This window comes from Stylophora pistillata, chromosome 8 (genome assembly GCF_964205215.1).
Source record: "Stylophora pistillata chromosome 8, jaStyPist1.2, whole genome shotgun sequence".
In the NCBI taxonomy this organism is placed as follows: Eukaryota; Metazoa; Cnidaria; class Anthozoa; order Scleractinia; family Pocilloporidae; genus Stylophora; species Stylophora pistillata.
This window is the reverse complement of record NC_142526.1, coordinates 10,024,406-10,044,038: the sequence shown is the minus strand read 5'-3', so window position 1 is coordinate 10,044,038 and position 19,633 is coordinate 10,024,406. Positions and strand designations below refer to the sequence as shown.

At 37.0% G+C, this 19,633-nt stretch overlaps 4 protein-coding genes across 11 annotated transcripts; 3 read left to right on the top strand and 1 right to left on the bottom strand.

Moving 5' to 3' along the window:
* Positions 1-531: 531 nt before the first annotated feature.
* Positions 532-2,564, top strand: LOC148724899 (uncharacterized). The gene is made up of 3 exons (XM_088731406.1): positions 532-913; positions 1,733-1,883; positions 2,487-2,564. Exons 1-3 carry the CDS (start codon positions 663-665, stop codon positions 2,562-2,564), a joined length of 480 nt encoding a protein of 159 aa, XP_088587532.1. The 5' UTR covers positions 532-662.
* LOC148724896 (uncharacterized) lies at positions 1,879-19,049 on the bottom strand. Its single transcript, XM_088731404.1, has 10 exons — positions 18,556-19,049; positions 17,586-17,737; positions 16,263-16,982; positions 16,021-16,104; positions 15,517-15,552; positions 15,177-15,233; positions 14,473-14,591; positions 14,011-14,093; positions 3,077-3,191; positions 1,879-2,185 (listed from the first exon to the last, which is right to left on the bottom strand). The coding sequence occupies exons 1-9, from the start codon at positions 18,804-18,806 to the stop codon at positions 3,113-3,115; spliced, it is 1,581 nt and encodes a 526-aa protein (XP_088587530.1). The 5' UTR covers positions 18,807-19,049; the 3' UTR covers positions 1,879-2,185; positions 3,077-3,112.
* On the top strand, positions 3,552-8,122 carry LOC148724898 (uncharacterized). 3 transcript variants are annotated; one of them, XM_088731259.1, is made up of 8 exons: positions 3,552-4,290; positions 4,880-4,998; positions 5,378-5,460; positions 5,952-6,034; positions 6,478-6,564; positions 7,112-7,199; positions 7,506-7,585; positions 7,986-8,122. In XM_088731259.1, exons 1-7 carry the CDS (start codon positions 4,254-4,256, stop codon positions 7,537-7,539), a joined length of 531 nt encoding a protein of 176 aa, XP_088587385.1. In that variant the 5' UTR covers positions 3,552-4,253; the 3' UTR covers positions 7,540-7,585; positions 7,986-8,122. The 3 variants fall into 3 exon arrangements, with proteins under 3 accessions (XP_088587385.1, XP_088587384.1, XP_088587386.1); XM_088731258.1 differs by lacking the exon at positions 3,552-4,290 and having other exon boundaries at positions 4,721-4,998; XM_088731260.1 differs by lacking the exons at positions 3,552-4,290; positions 7,112-7,199; positions 7,506-7,585; positions 7,986-8,122 and adding an exon at positions 6,888-7,001 and having other exon boundaries at positions 4,721-4,998.
* On the top strand, positions 7,844-13,114 carry LOC148724897 (uncharacterized). Of its 6 annotated transcripts, none has more exons than XM_088731267.1 (7): positions 7,844-8,132; positions 8,265-8,390; positions 8,806-8,841; positions 9,294-9,357; positions 9,849-9,880; positions 11,253-11,295; positions 11,745-13,114. In XM_088731267.1, exons 1-7 carry the CDS (start codon positions 7,968-7,970, stop codon positions 11,783-11,785), a joined length of 507 nt encoding a protein of 168 aa, XP_088587393.1. In that variant the 5' UTR covers positions 7,844-7,967; the 3' UTR covers positions 11,786-13,114. The 6 variants fall into 6 exon arrangements, with proteins under 6 accessions (XP_088587393.1, XP_088587392.1, XP_088587390.1 ...); XM_088731266.1 differs by having other exon boundaries at positions 11,742-13,114; XM_088731264.1 differs by having other exon boundaries at positions 9,834-9,880.
* Positions 19,050-19,633: the final 584 nt, after the last annotated feature.

Here is a 19,633-nt window from a genome sequence, read left to right as displayed (position 1 = left end):
GTGAGCTTTACTACTTTGGACGCCCATGTCCCAACTGTCTTCTTTTTCAAAACCCCTGCGGTTTCTTTTTGTTGCGCACTCCGGGAACACACTTAAACCCCTAACTAACGCAACTTCTAGAGTGGTTTGGAAAAGTTTCGAGTATTTTTATCGCTCATAACCTTTACTATATACAATAGTGATGTGATAGCGGAAATAGTGTTTTAGTATAACATCCCACTGGGGCCCCCCTCCCTTCCGACAATGAAGTTGATTGGTATCAGTTTTCTTATTCATTTTATTGAGCGATGGCTGGTTGATTTTTCCACCTCCCACCTTCTTCCTTTTCCAAACCACTGCCAGCGGTTTTTTCTTCTTTTGCGTAATCGAAATGTAAGGAATAAAGAGCTGTGCGAATAGACTTAAACCCCTAACTAACGCCACTTCTTGAGTGGTTCGGGAAGGCTCAAAACCTTTACTTTACCCAAAAGTGATGTGTGATAGCGGAAATAGTCTTTTGGTATATTACTCCACTGGGCCCCCCCCCCAACAATGAAGTTGATTGGTTTCGGTTTTCTTACTCACGTGCCGGACTCGTGCTTTTAAGGCAGAACAAAAAAGGGCCTGTTCGTTTGGATTCCATCAATAAATCACTTGACTGAATTGACCAAGGATATTCGAACATGGGAGATTCAGGCGATTCAAGCTCTGGAAGCGATTGCGGGTCACCTCAGCCGATAGCAAAGTCAACGAGTAAAGTGTTCGTATGGCTGAAGGGAAAGGCGAAGTGTACACCGCGTGGAAATCCGTGGGTACTGCTGAATCGCGAGGGTAGAGTGAAAGACATTAAAATTGGAGGCAACTATTCGAGTGCACAGATAAAAGAGCTGGTCAAGGAAAATTTTGCTGGACTTGCGGCTGTTGACTTGGATAGGTAGGTTAAGTACCAAAGCACTTTATCCCGCATGCAGGTTGTTTGCATTGAATAGTGAATGTAAACTGAGAAGTGTGTGGTCACGTAAAACCCAGGTAGAGCAAAACAATTCAAATTTTAGCCACGCGACAAAGGATTCAAAATTTACCACTTATACTTTAGCTATTTGCTTCGGATCATTCATTAAAACCAAAGTATGAGCAGTGAACTTGCTACGAATGTAAGGCCTGCAATGGAGTTAAATGTGCACGTAATATCTAAAAACAGCACCTTTTATAACACGTGTAAGGTTGGGCCGAAAGTTATCCTGATCCACCCCATTTAGAGTCATTTCACGCAACGTCATCAAAATTAAAAAAGAAAGGAATTATCAGTCGTTACTCGAAGACTTACATTTTAAACGGATTTTCAGTTTGATCAGAATACTTATCGCCCTAAACTACGCACAGATCTGAATCTTACCGAGACTGTTTCGATATTTAACTTTTTTTATCTCTTCTATTCTTGACTTTACCTGTGCAATGGTTACACAGTGAAAACAGGCAATTGGTAAAATTATTTAATTAAGGAAAGCAGGAATCTCTACTAGAATTTCCAGATTGACAGGAGGCTAATCATTGAGGCAGGGGGAGTGGGTAAAGGAGTAGAGGGGAATATGGACTGGAATAATACACGCCAAACAAGTCTAGAAACTTATCATTGATCATCTCTATTTAGATTTGCCCCATACTTTATTTACTATTTAGTGAATTGAAATGTTATTTCATATAGCCACTGTAAACTGTACGTAGTGTCGATGTTGAACTTTCCTTTCCATAGAATTCGTCTATACAAGTCTACGAGCCGTGGGAGCAAAATGGAAAAAGTTTACAGAGGCATACCAGACGCCAAGGAAATATTTAGAATTTATGCAAGGGGAGTTCCAATTCCAGGCGCATATACATGGTTTTGCAACACCCGAGAAATGGAGGTTAGTGTAAACTTTAATAATCAATCAAGGGTTTGTGTCATTGCAGTCAGCACCAAAAGATCGCATTGAGTGCATACACATCTGTGTCATATGACCCATAAGTAAAGATAGTAAAAGCCAATTTTGGCAAAGCCACAAGATAACTGTGCTGCAAAGGCTGGTCTTTAGCAAATTTCCATGTTGACATGAATATAACTGTAGTGGAGTAAAATATATGGCTGCAGTACCCACAAATGCCTGTTAGAATTGCAATAACAGCGTTCTGGAAATAACAGCCTCCTTGAAGTGGAAATACATTTTCGCTGCAATTAAAAAGAAAATCACCAGTGGTCTTTGAAAGACAAAAGCAACAACATAACCCAATTAATCTGCTGAGAAATAAAAACTTTGATATATAAATTCTAATTTTTCAATATTTACCCTTTTAATGTTTATTACCACTGATTGGCCGACTGGCAATAAGGATCTTTGCCTCATAAAAATTTTCAATATTTGTTTGTCATAGATTTATCAATAAAAAACTAGTAATGCTCGCATCTTTCCACTATTTTAATGGTAATTCAAATGGCTGATTTAAATTCTTTGTTTTATTTTTCATCTCAGGATCTAACCCTAACCCTGAGTCCATACCAACACCAGGAGTTACCAATCCCAACCATCCTTCTCTCTCTCTTCAAATGAATCCCACTTTCAATGCTGCCTCCCTCCATTCTTCCACAAACCAATCACAAGCCTTTCTTCCTTCTGCTCAGCCCGATCCCAACCTACCCTCTACAAACCAACCACAACCCTCCCTCCCCTCTGCTCAGCCCAGTTCCAACCCAGCCTCTACAAACCAACAACAACCCTCCCTTCCCTCTGCTCAGCCCAGTTCCAACCCACTCTCTACAAACCAACAACAACCCTCCCTTCCCTCTGCTCAGCCCAGTTCCAACCCACCCTCTACAAACCAACAACCCTCCCTTCCCTCTGTTCAGCCCAATTCCAACCCACCCTCCACAAACCAATCCCATCCCTCCCATCACCCTGGGCAGCCCAATTCAGACCCACCATCCACCAACCAATTCCAGCCCTCCATTTTCCTAGCTCAGCCTAATTCTAACCCACCCTCCACAAACCAATCCCAAACCTCCCTTTCCTCTGCTCAGCTCAATTCCAACCCTTCCTCGCTTTCTCAACAATCAACCACTCACCCAAATCCCAGCTCATCTCAAACAAGTGTGACAAACTCAGTCATCCAGCCAGGGACTTCCAGTGATGAAGCAAGGGTGGCAAGTGGTGTTGTTAATCAAGTGGACTTGACATTGCCTACAAGTGAATGTAAGTGTTTGATTGATTTGCACACTAGTTATAAACTTAGTTAATGTTTTTTATTCAATCTTCCATTTGCATCTTGACTGGAAGCAGGTGACCCATCTGCCCGTATATGATTATGATGTGACACAATTCAAAACGGTGTTGTGTTGTTTTTTGAACAAATGGTGTTTCTGCTTTTGATGACATGGATACCAGTGACCTCGACAGGAGCTATTTAGCTAGTAACCCAGTAAATGTTGACTCAGCTAATACCATGGTGAATGATTAAAGAGCATCAAAATGCTGTTTTTTTTTATTTTTCCTCTATAACCCCCCCACCCCCCCCCCCCCACCAAAATCATGATCTTTGGCTATTGCAGACCAAAAACCCAATCCAGATTGGAATATCTAATAGTTATCTCCGGGGTGGGTAAGGATATTTTCTGAAAAAAGCATGCACATTACACTAGAAATCAAGTTTAAAACTGCAGATAGTTTACATAGATGATTTCAAATTGTATCCTTTAATACCATTTATAAGGCAAATTTACAGAGCACTATTAAAAGCCAGTGTTTTAAGTCTTAACACTGAGAAAGTGCCCTAAAAAAGTAAGCCAAGTCAGATTTACACATTAGGTATGATGTAAATCAACAATATTTATGTGGGACTGATCAAGAAATTAAATCAAAAAGGAGGAAATTTTTACACCATATATTTTTTTACATTTATTATAGCATGTCATTTAACTGGCACAGAACAGTGGGAAACAGGTATGTTTCTATAAAATGGATTAAAAAACAGATACACTTAAAAAAGCCAAAGTGGGATTAGCTTGAACATAATTTTATTTACTCAATAATTTAATTGAAAAACAAGAGAGATGAACAATTGGGTCTCCTGTTGATGAAGAATAGGATAATCTACAGTATTATGGTAGAGTACAGTGTGATATAGACGGATAGACTGACTGACTCGTGCAGTTTTGTAGCATGAAGTAATGCACAATAAGTAATGTTCTTGAAATTCATTCAATTTTGTGCCATTACATTTAAGATGGGGTTGTAGAAGAGGATATGAGTTCCTTAGGAGTTCTGGATCTGAATACTCGAGGTATGTTGGAAATATTGTCAATAATTTAATAATATTTTCAATAATTTATGAGTTCCTTAGGAGTTCTGGATCTGAATAATCAAGGTATGTTGGAATTATTGTCAATAATTTAATGCAATTACATGCAGGGCTCTCCCTGGATGATGACATTAGATAAATTTCCACCAGTTACAAAACAATATTCATGCCAAAAGTAGCATTTGAACCTAAAATAGAAAGCTTAACCTTGCTTATACCCTATGTAGCTGTCTGATTCATATTTCAAACTACAGCAAGAGTTGGGGAATGGAAACAAAACAAAAAAAAAAACAACAACCCTTAGAAGATTTTGGCACAGGTCCTTCATGGTGACAGTTCAATTGAACACCATTACTATTTGTATATAATAATATTGCATAAAACAAATAACAAAAGTGCTAGAAATCTGGAATTGGAGTCTAAAATATACTTGTTATTTCAAGAAGGAAAATGGAAGAAGAGTTTGAAAAAAACCCAACCCTTAGAAGATTTTGACACAGATGTCCTTAAAGGATGACAGTTCGATTGAATACCACTACTATTTGTAGACCACAATATAATAATTTTGCAGTGCAATGGTGTGTGGACAGACCATGGGATGTGCTTTACTGTGAACAAGTGCTGATGGAGGTAGCATCAGCCCATGAGGATATTCTCCTACCAATCTTTTTGAACTTGACATATGAGGAGGTTTGTGTTAAATAGCGATGTTATGTTTGCCCGGATGGCTTGCAATTTTCAAGGAAACTGTTGTAAATAAATACAGTTAGCATGCCTAGGTGTCAATGTGTTGAGTTAATGAGAAGTAAAATATATTAGCAGTCACATTTGAAATAAAAATGGCCTGTAAACTTTTGTGAAGCCACATTTGTCATATGTCAATTTCACTTGCTGAGGAACAGACCCATTTGGAAAAGTATACTATAGTTACTGTCTGTCAACTTTAATTTCTCTAGGTGACATATAGTCCTGATGCATGCATTGCAACAATGCACTGTGTTGCATCATAACACCAAAAGAAATAACATTAAATGTAGCTCTACTTTAATTTATAAATTTGTGTATCTAGATGTGTCACCAGGCCAGGTCTGACCAGAGAAGCATGGTTACAGTGATCCTACAAGAAGGTGACAACATACCTGATGTGATAAGGTGACTATCAATAGTTAATAAAAGGTTATTTTTATCTCTAAAAGCAGGCTGCACTCTGCAGAAACAGCTTCTGATTACACTAAGTCACAGTGACAAAATAAGTAGGTTAATATCATAGTTCATAATAGTTAGTTTTTCTTATTGAGAGACATATGCATGAACCGTGCCTTTAAACTTTTCTGTGTATATAACTTAAAAACACATGGAGACATCAAAAGTGACCATGCTTACCTGGTGCAATGTGTACCCACATGACAATTTTTTTGTACATAGAAGGTTACTCCAACTGACTGGTTTCTGTGTTTTCAAACATAAATTACATTATAATTTGAAATACAGACATCACACACAAACATCACTCACAAACATCACAAAGGGTATTCAAGATTCTTAATATCCACTTTATGATGCATGCATGCTATATTTCACATTAAGTAGTAATTAATTTTAATTAGTAATCAAATATGTTTATCTCTCTCTTAAATCATCAGGATTCTGAATATTCTACATGGAATCAATCATGGAAAGTTATACTTTTGGATAACTAAAGAAAAATCGAGATCTGGGAGAGAAGGTATTGAATTACTATCCGTGTTTTGGATGTTTACTGAGATACGAGACAAAAAGGTCAAAGTTAAAAAAGTTTCCTATGTCTTAATGGCTAAACATCAAGATTGTAATGTAATTCTCACACTTTACTAATATTTAAAAATGGATACATCTGAAGTACTGATATTGTGTACTGTAATGAGTGTGTGCATAGATATGTTTCTTCATTATTAAGGGATGCTGACATCTCCTGTTCCCTTCCAGGATGTACTTATAATAGGGTGTTTTACTTTCTGTAGTACTGAGCATATCAAAATATCCTGTTATCTTCTAGTCTATGTTGTGTTTCCTTATGCTATATTTAGTGCCCCATAACAACCTCTACGCACCAATAATAGATGCAAGAATGCCCATAATTGTCAATGTTCTCAAACTCTTCTTACCTTTTTATGTTATTTTTTATGACAGTGAAAAGAAAATTTGGAAGTGCAGGGTCCGATTTACTCATAATGGCACCCACAACTTCTCAGCCTATCCTCATAGAGCGTTTTTGTGGTGAGCATTTTAAGAATGTAAATAGCCTCAAAATACAATTTGTTGAAAAGGTTGGTAAATGTTAATGAAGGGAATTTTGTATTGATAATAGTAATAAGCTTTTCTTAGCAAATAACGTTCAGTTTGGAATGTTTGAAAAGGATCCCATGCCTGCAAGTCAGTCTGTATTCATTCAATTTTAATGTCATCACTATGTGTGGGCACAAGTCAAAACAAACAATAAACACTAGGAAGTTTGAGGAAAAACTCCCATTGCTTTAAAAGCGCTTCCCTTACCTTAAGTCTTATATTAATTTAAAGATAATGTACTCTTTAATTTTAAGGTTGACTTGCAGTCATGTACAATATCCCAAGCCATCATCAGGCACCAGTATACTACCTACATACCAGTTTGACCTTGCATAAATGTTGCCACTTTTTGGTAAATTGTTTTAATATGTCTTTTTGGCCCCTTTTTAAAAATTGAACATTATAGGTTAATATTGATCTGATTTGACTTAAAGATGGCTGGAAACAAAATTGTTGTATTTTGGATTCTTATAACAAGGAGACAACCTAAAATTGGCAACAAAGGAAGATGTGGTGGATGCAGTAAAAAGGGCAGCAGATGCTGTGGATGCATTCACAAGGGAATGGTAAGAGGTCTTTAATATTCGATAAGATAAAGGTAGAAATAATTATTTCCAGCTTGTTACCCATTGACAACCTTATGATCTTACAGAAAATTTTCATAAACTCATATAGCTCAAGTCTGATGTGTTATTCATACATCAGATACTAAGCTGTTTCAAACAATGTCTTGTTCGCAATTAACAAACATTAAAAAAACCCTAGGTGTATGCAAATTATGTGGTTAATATGTTTTGATTATCCAGACAGATGCAGCAAATCAAAGTGAACACTGGTGAGATTCACCATAAGTTATTCATTGTTTCCAATAGGGAGAGGTTAGAGCAGGATCGTTTATTCACCTAAGAAGGAGCAGGAGAGTGCATTGCAAAAGGCAATAGAGGATGACAAGGTAAATAGCTTTTCCCAAATACTTACATAGCACAAATAATGCCAATATCAATTATGTCAATCGTGGCATGATTACCTGTTGGAAATAAACAAAAATAAAGAACACATTAGGAGAAAGTCAGGCAATGAAATGAGGATTATTTTTAGAAGGCTTCCTTTAAGACTTCAGGAGCCAAAACAAGCACCAGCCATCAAAGTATGGCCCAAGTTTCAGAGACATATCCCCAAACAGGAAAGGAAATGAGTGAAATGAAGTGATTCAACATAAATAATACTTGTTACCAAAAAAACTGCTATAATTACCACTTTCTCTTTTAAGACTTAGCAGCAGAAATTTCAAGATCTTTTTTCTACATTATCAATGAAATATTACTGAGGTTGTCATGTATTTATTCTGTAAGATTAAAGAATCAAGCAAGATAAGGAAAGCCCGACAAGCCAGAGTTACAGATGTCAGTCGGGAAGAAAAAAAAGAGAAAGTGAAAATCATCCTCCGCCACTCAAACGGCAAGGAAGAGCGCCAGTTCATCAAAGGTGCCTTCTTCCAGGTACATATAAACAATGATACAAATTATTAAACTGTAAATAGCACTTTGGTAAAATTATGTAGACATACAGTGATTGGCAGATAGCTTTTTATAAAAAGAAATCTAACCTTTTTTCCTGTTTAAATGATATAGGAAGTATATGACTGGGCAGGCTCCAACAATGCTCTCCCATTACACTTCTCTATCCAAAGAGGTAGGGAAGTGGTAAAACATGGAGACCTCTTGGAGAGACCAGAGGTGCTTCATATTCATGAGAGAGTAAGTAAATAATAATATTGCATAAAACAAATAACAACTACAGTACTAGAAATCTGGAGTTGGAGTCTAAAATATACTTGTGTTATTTCAAGAAGGCAAATGGAATGCGTTTGGTGAATTCAAATTTGTTCAAAATACCCTTTTAATCCTGATTTTTAGAGGTGGTGGAAAAAATATGGCAAATGATATGCTATCTCCTGGTATTTCTTAGCACACAAAATTAATCATTATGAGATACATAATACAAGTATGAATTTTGAGGGGATTTTTGCTTGCATATTCACCAATGTGCCTGCATGAGGTTTGAAAGTCACAGTTGTAAAGTGTTCAAACAGCTACCCTGGTAAATACTGTGGAATTTATGTATTAAACCTTATCTTTGATTCTGTTAACTTGTTTTTTTTTTTTAATCCAGGATGAGGCAGAGATTAAATCCCTTCTGGGATCAGAGGTTAGAAAAAAGTGAATACACATAGTAACAACTTATCTTTGAATGTATGATACAACACCACATATTAAGTAAAGTGTATGCTCGGACTGGTCAATTTGCTGCAAATTATCTGCCTATGAGTGTGTGACATGAAGCAAAATGGCACAAGTGATCAAAACAGAAAAAAAGAATGTGTATTATTGAAGAAGTAAACTGGAAAGCTCTTATCACCATAGCCAGTCTTTAGTATAAATCGTTTCTTTCTCCACACAGCCTAATTTTTCAGTTTGATTATTATTAAGAGACAAAATCATCTTTTTTGACTATTCATTTTGTATACCCAGGTTGAAAGTTTGGGTTATGACCTGAGTTTTATTCATAGAGTTAAGCATAAATTTTGAAATTGTTAATGGTAAGGAAACAAGAAATGTTAATTCTGGGTCACATGATGGCTTTCCTCATTTTGCCTGCAGGTGACATTCCAAGGAAATATTCCCGATTTGCAGTTGGAGGGTGACCCTTCATCCACAATACTAGGTGAGGAATACAAATATTATGTATTAAACTAGTAATTACCAAAAAATGAAAAAAACAATGTAAAGAATAAAAATGAAGTACCTTCAAATGATACTGAACATGCATGAAAAGCAGACCCAGTCTTAGCAAAGGTAATGCAACCCAACAAGAAAATTACAGGTAATCTGCCTTGCTCAGTGATAATAAGCAGAAAATAAGGACAAACATTAGGACTACATGATGTTCCTAAAAACAGAGATAACATCTTTCTTTAAAAAATTTCAGAAGAAATTGCCTTAATGCCAAAAATCAACACTGGTCATATGTTAAGTTATGTGTTGAGGGCTTATTAATTTCATATTTGTTACCTGATAAACAATGAGAGTCGCCACACAATTCTGTAATTTACTGGATAAATCATCATCACCTGTATTGCTTGAGCAATTATAGTAAAATATAGGTATATTAAATTGTGTATTTTTACATACTGAGACTAGTTCTCCTCCTGACAGATGAAGATTCGAACACAAGCAAAACAAATGAGGTAAGGGAAGTAGTGCACATTAAAATGTCACGTAAAATTATTGGTAGTATGCTACATTATGAAAACCCTACCATAACATATTGCATTGTATGTTCCATAGATCATTGACCAAAAAAAGTTGACTTAAACTTAAAAAACTCGCATGTCCCTTGGGACGAGGTTCTTTGTGGGCCGTGACACTTAGGCAGACTGACGGGTCCCTTGGGACAAGGTTCTTCGTTAGCCGCGACACTTGGGGCAGACTGAAAGGTCCCTTGGGACGAGGTTCTTCGTGAGCCGCGACACTTGGGGCAGACTGACAGGTCCCTTGGGACGAGGTTCTTCGTGAGCCGCGACACTTGGGGCAGACTGAAAGGTCCCTTGGGACGAGGTTCTTCGTGAGCCGCGACACTTGGGGCAGACTGACGGGTCCCTTGGGACGAGGTTCTTCGTGAGCCGCGACACTTGGGGCAGACTGAAAGGTCCCTTGGGACGAGGTTCTTCGTGAGCCGCGACACTTGGGGCAGACTGACGGGTCCCTTGGGACGAGGTTCTTCGTGAGCCGCGACACTTGGGGCAGACTGAAAGGTCCCTTGGGACGAGGTTCTTCGTGAGCCGCGACACTTGGGGCAGACTGACTGGTCCCTTGGGACGAGGTTCTCCGTGAGCCGCGACACTTGGGGCAGACTGAAAGTTCCCTTGGGACGAGGTTCTTCGTGAGCCGCGACACTTGGGGCAGACTTAAAGGTCCCTTGGGACGAGGTTCTTCGTGAGTCGCAACACTTGGGGCAGACTGACGGGTCCCTTGGGACAAGGTTCTTTGCGAGAAGCATTATTTTGTGCAGACTTACTTAATGATCTTCATGTGATCTATTTCTCATTTTAACCAAAATAATTTAAGATATGTCAATATACATACAACTGAACAAAATGAACTGTCATGGCTTCCTCCTGCATAACACTAACATCAACACCTGACCAAATAATATTAACAACAGCAAGGTGGAACAACTGACAGTATCTATTATCACTATAGTTTTAAATAAGGGTCATGCTATAATGTAAACAACTTATCAACCTAAATAACTAAGTAAATAGAGATCCTGTTAGTAACATCATTTTCCAAGTGTGTTTAGTAAAGGTATTGAATGCCCTATTTTAATTTGCCATTGAAATATGAGGTCATGTAATTAGATTAGTTCATGTACATTTCATTAGTGACTATTTAATTTTATAATACTATATCTACGTTATAATAGTCATGGTTATAAAGGAAAGTAAGAGATTGAGGCAGTGGCATCTTGGTTTTTGCCATTGTCCCTTGTTGTTAAAAGTAAGTTACACGTGACTCTTGTGGATGGCATACTTCCCTTTACTTTTTATCTTGTTTCAGGAACCACTACCAGGTACATCTGGAATTATTTTTGCACAAGCAGGTGAGAAGCATATTATCTAATAAGTAAAATAACCAGTATTTTACCAACCAGTAAGGATACTGATTTTAATGTTGGTAAAAGTGGCCATCTCTGATGATAGTTGATCCACTGGCATCCTACTGCATTTTAGAGGATAACATGGCATAAGGATGTCATTAGAGCTACAAAAGAATTTAATCAGAAGGTTGAACAAAATGATTAGACTCTATTAGAAGATATTGAAAGAACATGGAAATGTATATTCTTGACCTGGAGACCATGGATTATGGAAATTTCCTACTGACCCTTTTAACTAAGGCCCCTACTTAACCTGGCAATCTATAAAGCATTTCCCTCCAAACTGGGACAATATAATTATCAGAGAAATATATGATTGAGAGTCAACAGCAAGAAAAAGAAAATTACTGGTCAGCCTACAATGTCTAAAATTATAACTTTTTCCCCAGAAGAAGGACAAGAAATAGAGGAAAGTTGTGTAGACATCAACTAGGAGGAGAAGAAAGTAGAAGAGAAAAAGGAGCAAAAGAAAGAAGAGGAAGTGAGGGAGCACACAGAAGAAGAGAAAAAGAGGGAACATAAAGATGAAGAGGGGAACGAACATGTTAAACATGAAAGGAAAAGGAAAAAGAAGGACAGGAGAACAACCTCAAAAAGAAAAAAGCCAATGGTGGAAAATCACCCAGAATGTTAAAAGTTTAAGAAGACTTTAAAAGGACCCTTGTCAGCCACACCTTTGTTTCTGTTTACCTGTGGATGTTTTCATATTTTATTTCATGTAGAGCAGATCCAAATATAAAAATGCACAATCAAACTGCTTAGGGTAATTTAAAAGACCTCCAGAAACACAACTTGGGACAATGCAATAAAATTTCACTTTCCCATACATTTCACATATTTTCATGGTCATCAAAAATGGTAGAGGCTGGCTAGAGTCCTTCAAAATTTGTTCAATAGAGGCTGCTATAAAGCAACAAGTTAAAAATGTTCTTTGTTTTGATGATAAACAACAAGTGTAGAGCCCAAAACTTCAGTTCCTAATGTAAATATGGTTGGTGTTATAAGGAACTAAAAGTGTTCAGTTTAGAATTTAGTCAAAGTGGGTCATATGTATTGCATGACATTTTATATTGGGTCATTTGAAAAACAAATGGTCTGGGTCAAACTATGATCTTCAAACTTCCAAGAACTGACATCATTCAAACCATCACCAGTATGTCAGAGTCTTTATGCTTTTCAAGGTTTTAGTTGTTTATTGTGGTAAACAATTCATCATAAAGTGGAATCCTTATTTTAAAAAATTACAGACCAATCTTGAATATACGATGTCAAAAAACAGCAAAATATATTTTTCATTTCATGCTTTCTGACCCCAAGTAACTGATTCAACTTCAAATCATGTTTTCAGGTTCAACTGCCATTCTCTTTTGCTTGAAAAACACTAAGCTTTTGTCCTTGTTTCATAACAAAACATAAACACAAGAACAAAGACAACAAATGAAGCATCAAACGATCAGTAAATCAACATATGCAAAATGTCTAAGTAGGCTCATACTAAAATTGTACTCAAACCCACGTAATCTGAAATGCTAGTCATCTTAATATTGTGCCCTCATCTAAGGATAGTAAGCACATTTTTTTTTTTTTTTTTGGTTTTCTTTAATTATTGCCAGCTGCTTTGGAAGTACTTAATATATATGAGGTAACTTGCTTTTTGTTTGTTTCTTTGTTTTTTAGTCTGTTTTTACATCAGTAAGAGTCCACAACCATTTCATTTAGTGTCAGAATAGAATATTCCAAATAAATGAAACAAAAACATGAACTAGATCGAATACTGGAACTAGTTATGATTTGAATTTAATAGTTGATGTTGCACATGCAATATAGAAGACTTCTAAAAGAGTGCAAAAATTTAGGCTTCTATGAAACTATAAACCTTAACCACAACCATGTTTACTTTACTGAAAGGTGTGAAATTGGCTTCCTTGGGTGAGAGCACAGTGATTTAATATCTAGAGTAGGGACCCCTTGGCTTAATTCTTGCCTTGCACTGAAGAGTAGGCAAAGTTAAAATTACATTATACAGTACATACATATATATGTATATATAAAAAATTGTGGCAAGAAGTTAAAACTCGTTCATATTTTGAAGATGATCCATAAGCATGCAAACCAAAAAAAGGTCCCTAGTTAGTCACACCTTTATTTTAATTTACCTGTGGATATTTTGATATTTTATATCATGTAGAGCAGGTTCAACTTAAACAGCAAACATGGCAGATTTGATGTTAAGTTTATTATTTACTATGGTAAAATCAACTTGTATTTATTAAATTAATAGGTATTAAAATATTCAATTCAGTTACGAATATCAAAAATGTCTTGCTTTTTCTTTTTTTAGTCATGATCGCAGATAAGGATTAAGGTTTTTTTTCAGTCAATAAAGTGCGCTAGGTCAGGCTATATGAAAATTAAGGTCAGCTCAACAAGCACTTGATTATTTTGTTAAAAGTGAACTGTTGCAGTTGTGTCATAGCTTTTACAGTTGATTAGTTTGGTGGATCTATTACAAAGTTAATATTTAACATTTTAGGAATCTTATTTGTTCTGAACTATCAAATTAATTCATTAGAATTAATTTCTTTTAACTTAATTGTCAAGTCCATGTTGATCTTACTTAGAGATAAAAATAACCTTTTATTAACTATTGATAGTCACCTTATCACATCAGGTATGTTGTCACCTTCTTGTAGGATCACTGTAACCATGCTTCTCTGGTCAGACCTGGCCTGGTGACACATCTAGATACACAAATTTATAAATTAAAGTACAGTTAGATTTAATGTTATTTCTTTTGGTGTTATGATGCAACACAGTGCATTGTTGCAATGCATGCATTAGGACTATATGTCACCTAGAGAAATTAAAGTTGACAGACAGTAACTGTAGTATACTTTTCCAAATGGGTCTGTTCCTCAGCAAGTGAAATTGACATATGACAAATGTGGCTTCACAAAAGTTTACAGGCTATTTTTATTTCAAATGTGACTGCTAATATATTTTACTTCTCATTAACTCAACACATTGACACCTAGGCATGCTAACTGTATTTATTTACAATAGTTTTCTTGAAAATTGCAAGCCATCCGGGCAAACATAACATCGCTATTTAACACAAACCTCCTCATATGTCAAGTTCAAAAAGATTGGTAGGAGAATATCCTCATGGGCTGATGCTACCTCCATCAGCACTTGTTCACAGTAAAGCACATCCCATACTCTGTCCACACACCATTGCACTGCAAAATTATTATATTGTGGTCTACAAATAGTAGTGGTATTCAATCAAACTGTCATCCTTTAAGGACATCTGTGTCAAAATCTTCTAAGGGTTGGGTTCTTTTTAAAATTTTCTTCCATTTTCCTTCTTGAAATAACAAGTATATTTTAGACTCCAATTCCAGATTTCTAGCACTTTTATTTGTTTTATGCAATATTATTATTTACAAATAGTAACGGTGTTCAATTGAACTGTCACCATTAAGGACCTGTGCCAAAATCTTCTAAGGGTTGTTGTTTTTTTTTTGTTTTGTTTCCATTCCCCAACTCTTGCTGTAGTTCGAAATATGAATCAGACAGCTACGTAGGGTATAAGCAAGGTGAAGCTTTCTATTTTAGGTTCAAATGCTACTTTTGACATGAATATTGTTTTGTATCTGGTGGAAATTTATCTAATGTCATCATCCAGGGAGAGCCCTGCATGTAATTGCATTAAATTATTGACAATAATTCTAACATACCCTGATTATTCAGATCCAGAACTTCTAAGGAACTCATAAATTATTGAAATTATTATTAAATTATTGACAATATTTCCAACATACCTCGAGTATTCAGATCCAGAACTCCTAAGGAACTCATATCCTCTTCTACAACCCCAGCTTAAATGTAATGGCACAAAATTGAATGACTTTCAAGAACATTACTTATTGTGCATTACTTCATGCTACAAAACTGCACGAGTCAGTCAGTCTATCCGTCTATATCACACTGTACTCTACCATAATACTGTAGATTATCCTATTCTTCATCTACAGGAGACCCAATTGTTCATCTCTCTTGTTTTTCAATTAAATTATTGAGTAAATAAAATTATGTTCAAGCTAATCCCACTTTGGCTTTTTTAAGTGTATCTGTTTTTTAATCCATTTTATAGAAACATACCTGTTTCCCACTGTTCTGTGCCAGTTAAATGACATGCTATAATAAAATGTAAAAAAATATATGGTGTAAAAATTTCCTCCTTTTTGATTTAATTTCTTGATCAGTCTCACATAAATATTGTTGATTTACATCATACCTTATGTGTAAATCTGACTTGGCTTACTTTGTTAGGGCACTTTCTCAGTGTTAAGACTTAAAACACTGGCTTTTAATAGTGCTCTGTAAATTTGCCTTATAAATGGTATTACATGATACAATTTGAAATCATCTATGTAAACTATCTGCAGTTTTAAACTTGATTTCTAGTGCAATGTGCATGCTTTTTTCAGAAAATATCCTTACCCACCCCGGAGATAACTATTAGATATTCCAATCAGGATTGGGTTTTTGGTCTGCAATAGCCAAAGATCATGATTTTTTTGGGGGGAGGGGGGGGGGGGTCATAGAGGAAAAATGAAAAAAACCAGCATTTTGATGCTCTTTAATCATTCACCATGGTATTACCTGAGTCAACATTTACTGGGTTACTAGCTAAATAGCTCCTGTTGAGGTCACTGGTATCCATGTCATCAAAAGCAGAAACACCATCTGTTCAAAAAAAAACACAACACAGTTTTGAATTGTGTCACATCATAATCATATACGGGCAGATGGGTTACCTGCTTCCAGTCAAGATGCAAATGGAAGATTGAATAAAAAACATTAACTAAGTTTATAACTAGTGTGCAAATCAATCAAACACTTACATTCACTTGTAGGCAATGTCAAGTCCACTTGATTAACAACACCACTTGCTACCCTTGCTTCATCACTGGAAGTCCCTGGCTGGATGACTGAGTTTGTCACACTTGTTTGAGATGAGCTGGGATTTGGGTGAGTGGTTGATTGTTGTGAAAGCGAGGAAGGGTTGGAATTGAGCTGAGCAGAGGGAAGGGAGATTTGGGATTGGTTTGTGGAGGGTGGGTTAGAATTAGGCTGAGCTAGGAAAATGGAGGGCTGGAATTGGTTGGTGGATGGTGGGTCTGAATTGGGCTGCTCAGGGTGATGGGAGGGATGGGATTGGTTTGTGGAGGGTGGGTTGGAATTGGGCTGAACAGAGGGAAGGGAGGGTTGTTGTTGGTTTGTAGAGAGTGGGTTGGAACTGGGCTGAGCAGAGGGAAGGGAGGGTTGTTGTTGGTTTGTAGAGGCTGGGTTGGAACTGGGCTGAGCAGAGGGAAGGGAGGGTTGTTGTTGGTTTGTAGAGGCTGGGTTGGAACTGGGCTGAGCAGAGGGGAGGGAGGGTTGTGGTTGGTTTGTAGAGGGTAGGTTGGGATCGGGCTGAGCAGAAGGAAGGAAGGCTTGTGATTGGTTTGTGGAAGAATGGAGGGAGGCAGCATTGGAAGTGGGATTCATTTGAAGAGAGAGAGAAGGGTGGTTGGGATTGGTAACTCCTGGTGTTGGTATGGACTCAGGGTTAGGGTTAGATCCTGAGATGAGAAATTAAACAAAGAATTTAAATCAGCCATTTGAATTACCATTAAAATATTGGAAAGATGCGAGAATTACTAGTTTTTTATTGATAAATCTATGACAAACAAATATTGAAAATTTTTAAGAGGCAAAGATCCTTATTGCCAGTCGGCCAATCAATGGTAATGAACATTAAAAGGGTAAATATTGAAAAGTCAGAATTTAAATATCAAAGTTTTTTTTTCTCAGCAGATTAATTGGGTTATGTTGTTGCTTTTGTCTTTCAAAGACCACTGGTGATTTTCTTTTTAATTGCAGCGAAAATGTATTTCCACTTCAAGGAGGATGTTATTTCCAGAACGCTGTTATTGCAATTCTAACAGGCATTTGTGGGTACTGCAGCCATATATTTTATTCCACTACAGTTATATTCATGTCAACATGCACATTTGCTAAAGACCAGCCTTTGCAGCACAGTTATCTCGTGGCTTTGCCAAAATTGGCTTTTACTATCTTTACTTATGGGTCACATGACACAGATGTGTATGCACTCAATGCGATCTTTTGGTGCTGACTGCAATGACACAAACCCTTGGTTGATTATTAAAGTTTACACTAACCTCCATTTCTCGGGTGTTGCAAAACCATGTATATGCGCCTGGAATTGGAACTCCCCTTGCCATAACTTCTACATATTTCCTTGGCGTCTGGTATGCCTCTGTAAACTTTTTCCATTTTGCTCCCACGGCTCGTAGACTTGTATAGACGAATTCTATGGAAAGGAAAGTTCAACATCGACACTACGTACAGTTTACAGTGGCTATATGAAATAACATTTCAATTCACTAAATAGTAAATAAAGTATGGGGCAAATCTAAATAGAGATGATCAATGATAAGTTTCTAGACTTGTTTGGCATGTATTATTCCAGTCCATATTCCCCTCTACTCCTTTACCCACTCCCCCTGCCTCAATGATTAGCCTCCTGTCAATTTGGAAATTCTAGTTGAGATTCCTGCTTTCCTTAATTAAATAATTTTACAAATTGCCTGTTTTCACTGTGTAACCATTGCACAGGTAAAGTCAAGAATAGAAGAGATAAAAAAAGTTAAATATCGAAACAGTCTCGGTAAGATTCAGATCTGTGCGTAGTTTAGAGCGATAAGTATTCTGATCAAACTGAAAATCCGTTTAAATGTAAGTCTTCGAGTAACGACTGATAATTCCTTTCTTTTTTAATTTTGATGACGTTGCGTGAAATGACTCTAAATGGGGTGGATCAGGCTAAATTTCGGCCCAACCTTACACGTGTTATAAAAGGTGCTGTTTTTATATATTACGTGCACATTTAACTCCATTGCATGCCTTACATTCGTAGCAAGTTCACTGCTCATACTTTGGTTTTAATGAATGATCCGAAGCAAATAGCTAAAGTATGAGTGGTAAATTTTGAATCCTTTGTCGCGTGGCTAAAATTTGAATTGTTTTGCTCTACCTGGGTTTTACGTGACCACACACTTCTGAGTTTACATTCAGTATTCAATGCAAACAACCTGCATGCGGGATAAAGTGCTTTGGTACTTAACCTACCTATCCAAGTCAACAGCCGCAAGTCCAGCAAAATTTTCCTTGACCAGCTCTTTTATCTTTGCACTCGAATAGTTGCCTCCAATTTTAATGTCTTTCACTCTACCCTCGCGATTCAGCAGTACCCACGGATTTCCACGCGGTGTACATTTCGCCTTTCCCTTCAGCCATACAAACACTTTACTCGTTGACTTTCCTATCGGCTGAGGTGACCCGCAATCGCTTCCAGAGCTGGAATCGCCTGAATCTCCCATGTTCGAATATCCTTGGTCAATTCAGTCAAGTGATTTATTGATGAAATCCAAACGAACAGACCCTTTTTTGTTATGCCTTAAAAGCACGAGTCCGGCACGTGAATAAGAAAACCGAAACCAATCAACTTCATTGTTGGGGGGGCCCAGTGGAGTAATATACCAAAAGACTATTTCCGCTATCACACATCACTTTTGTGTAAAGTAAAGGTTTTGAGCCTTCCCGAACCTCTCAAGAAGTGGCGTTAGTTAGGGGTTTAAGGTTAAGTAGGGGTTTTTCGCACAGCTCTTTATTCCTTACATTTCGATTACGCAAAAGAAGAAAAAACCGCTGGCAGTGGTTTGGAAAAGGAAGAAGGTGGGAGGTGGAAAAATCAACCAGCCATCGCTCAATAAAATGAATAAGAAAGCTGATACTAATTAACTTCATTGTCGGAAGGGAGGGGGGCCCCAGTGGGATGTTATACTAAAACACTATTTCCGCTATCACATCACTATTGTATATAGTAAAGGTTATGAGCGATAAAAATACTCGAAACTTTTCCAAACCACTCTAGAAGTTGCGTTAGTTAGGGGTTGAAGTGTGTTCACGGAGTGCGCAACAAAAAGAAACCGCAGGGGTTTGGAAAAAGAAGACAGTTGAGACATGGGCGTCCAAAGTAGTAAAGCTCACGTCTAGAGGAGAAATGTATTATTATTTCATGGAAACGTCACCCGTTGTGTGACCCGGTGTTAAGTTATTCGAGGAACCGTTGAGAATTTGAATGCGTTATAAGGAATGGGGAACGAAATATGGTCGATTTACAACACTAAGTATTCCGAAATACGAA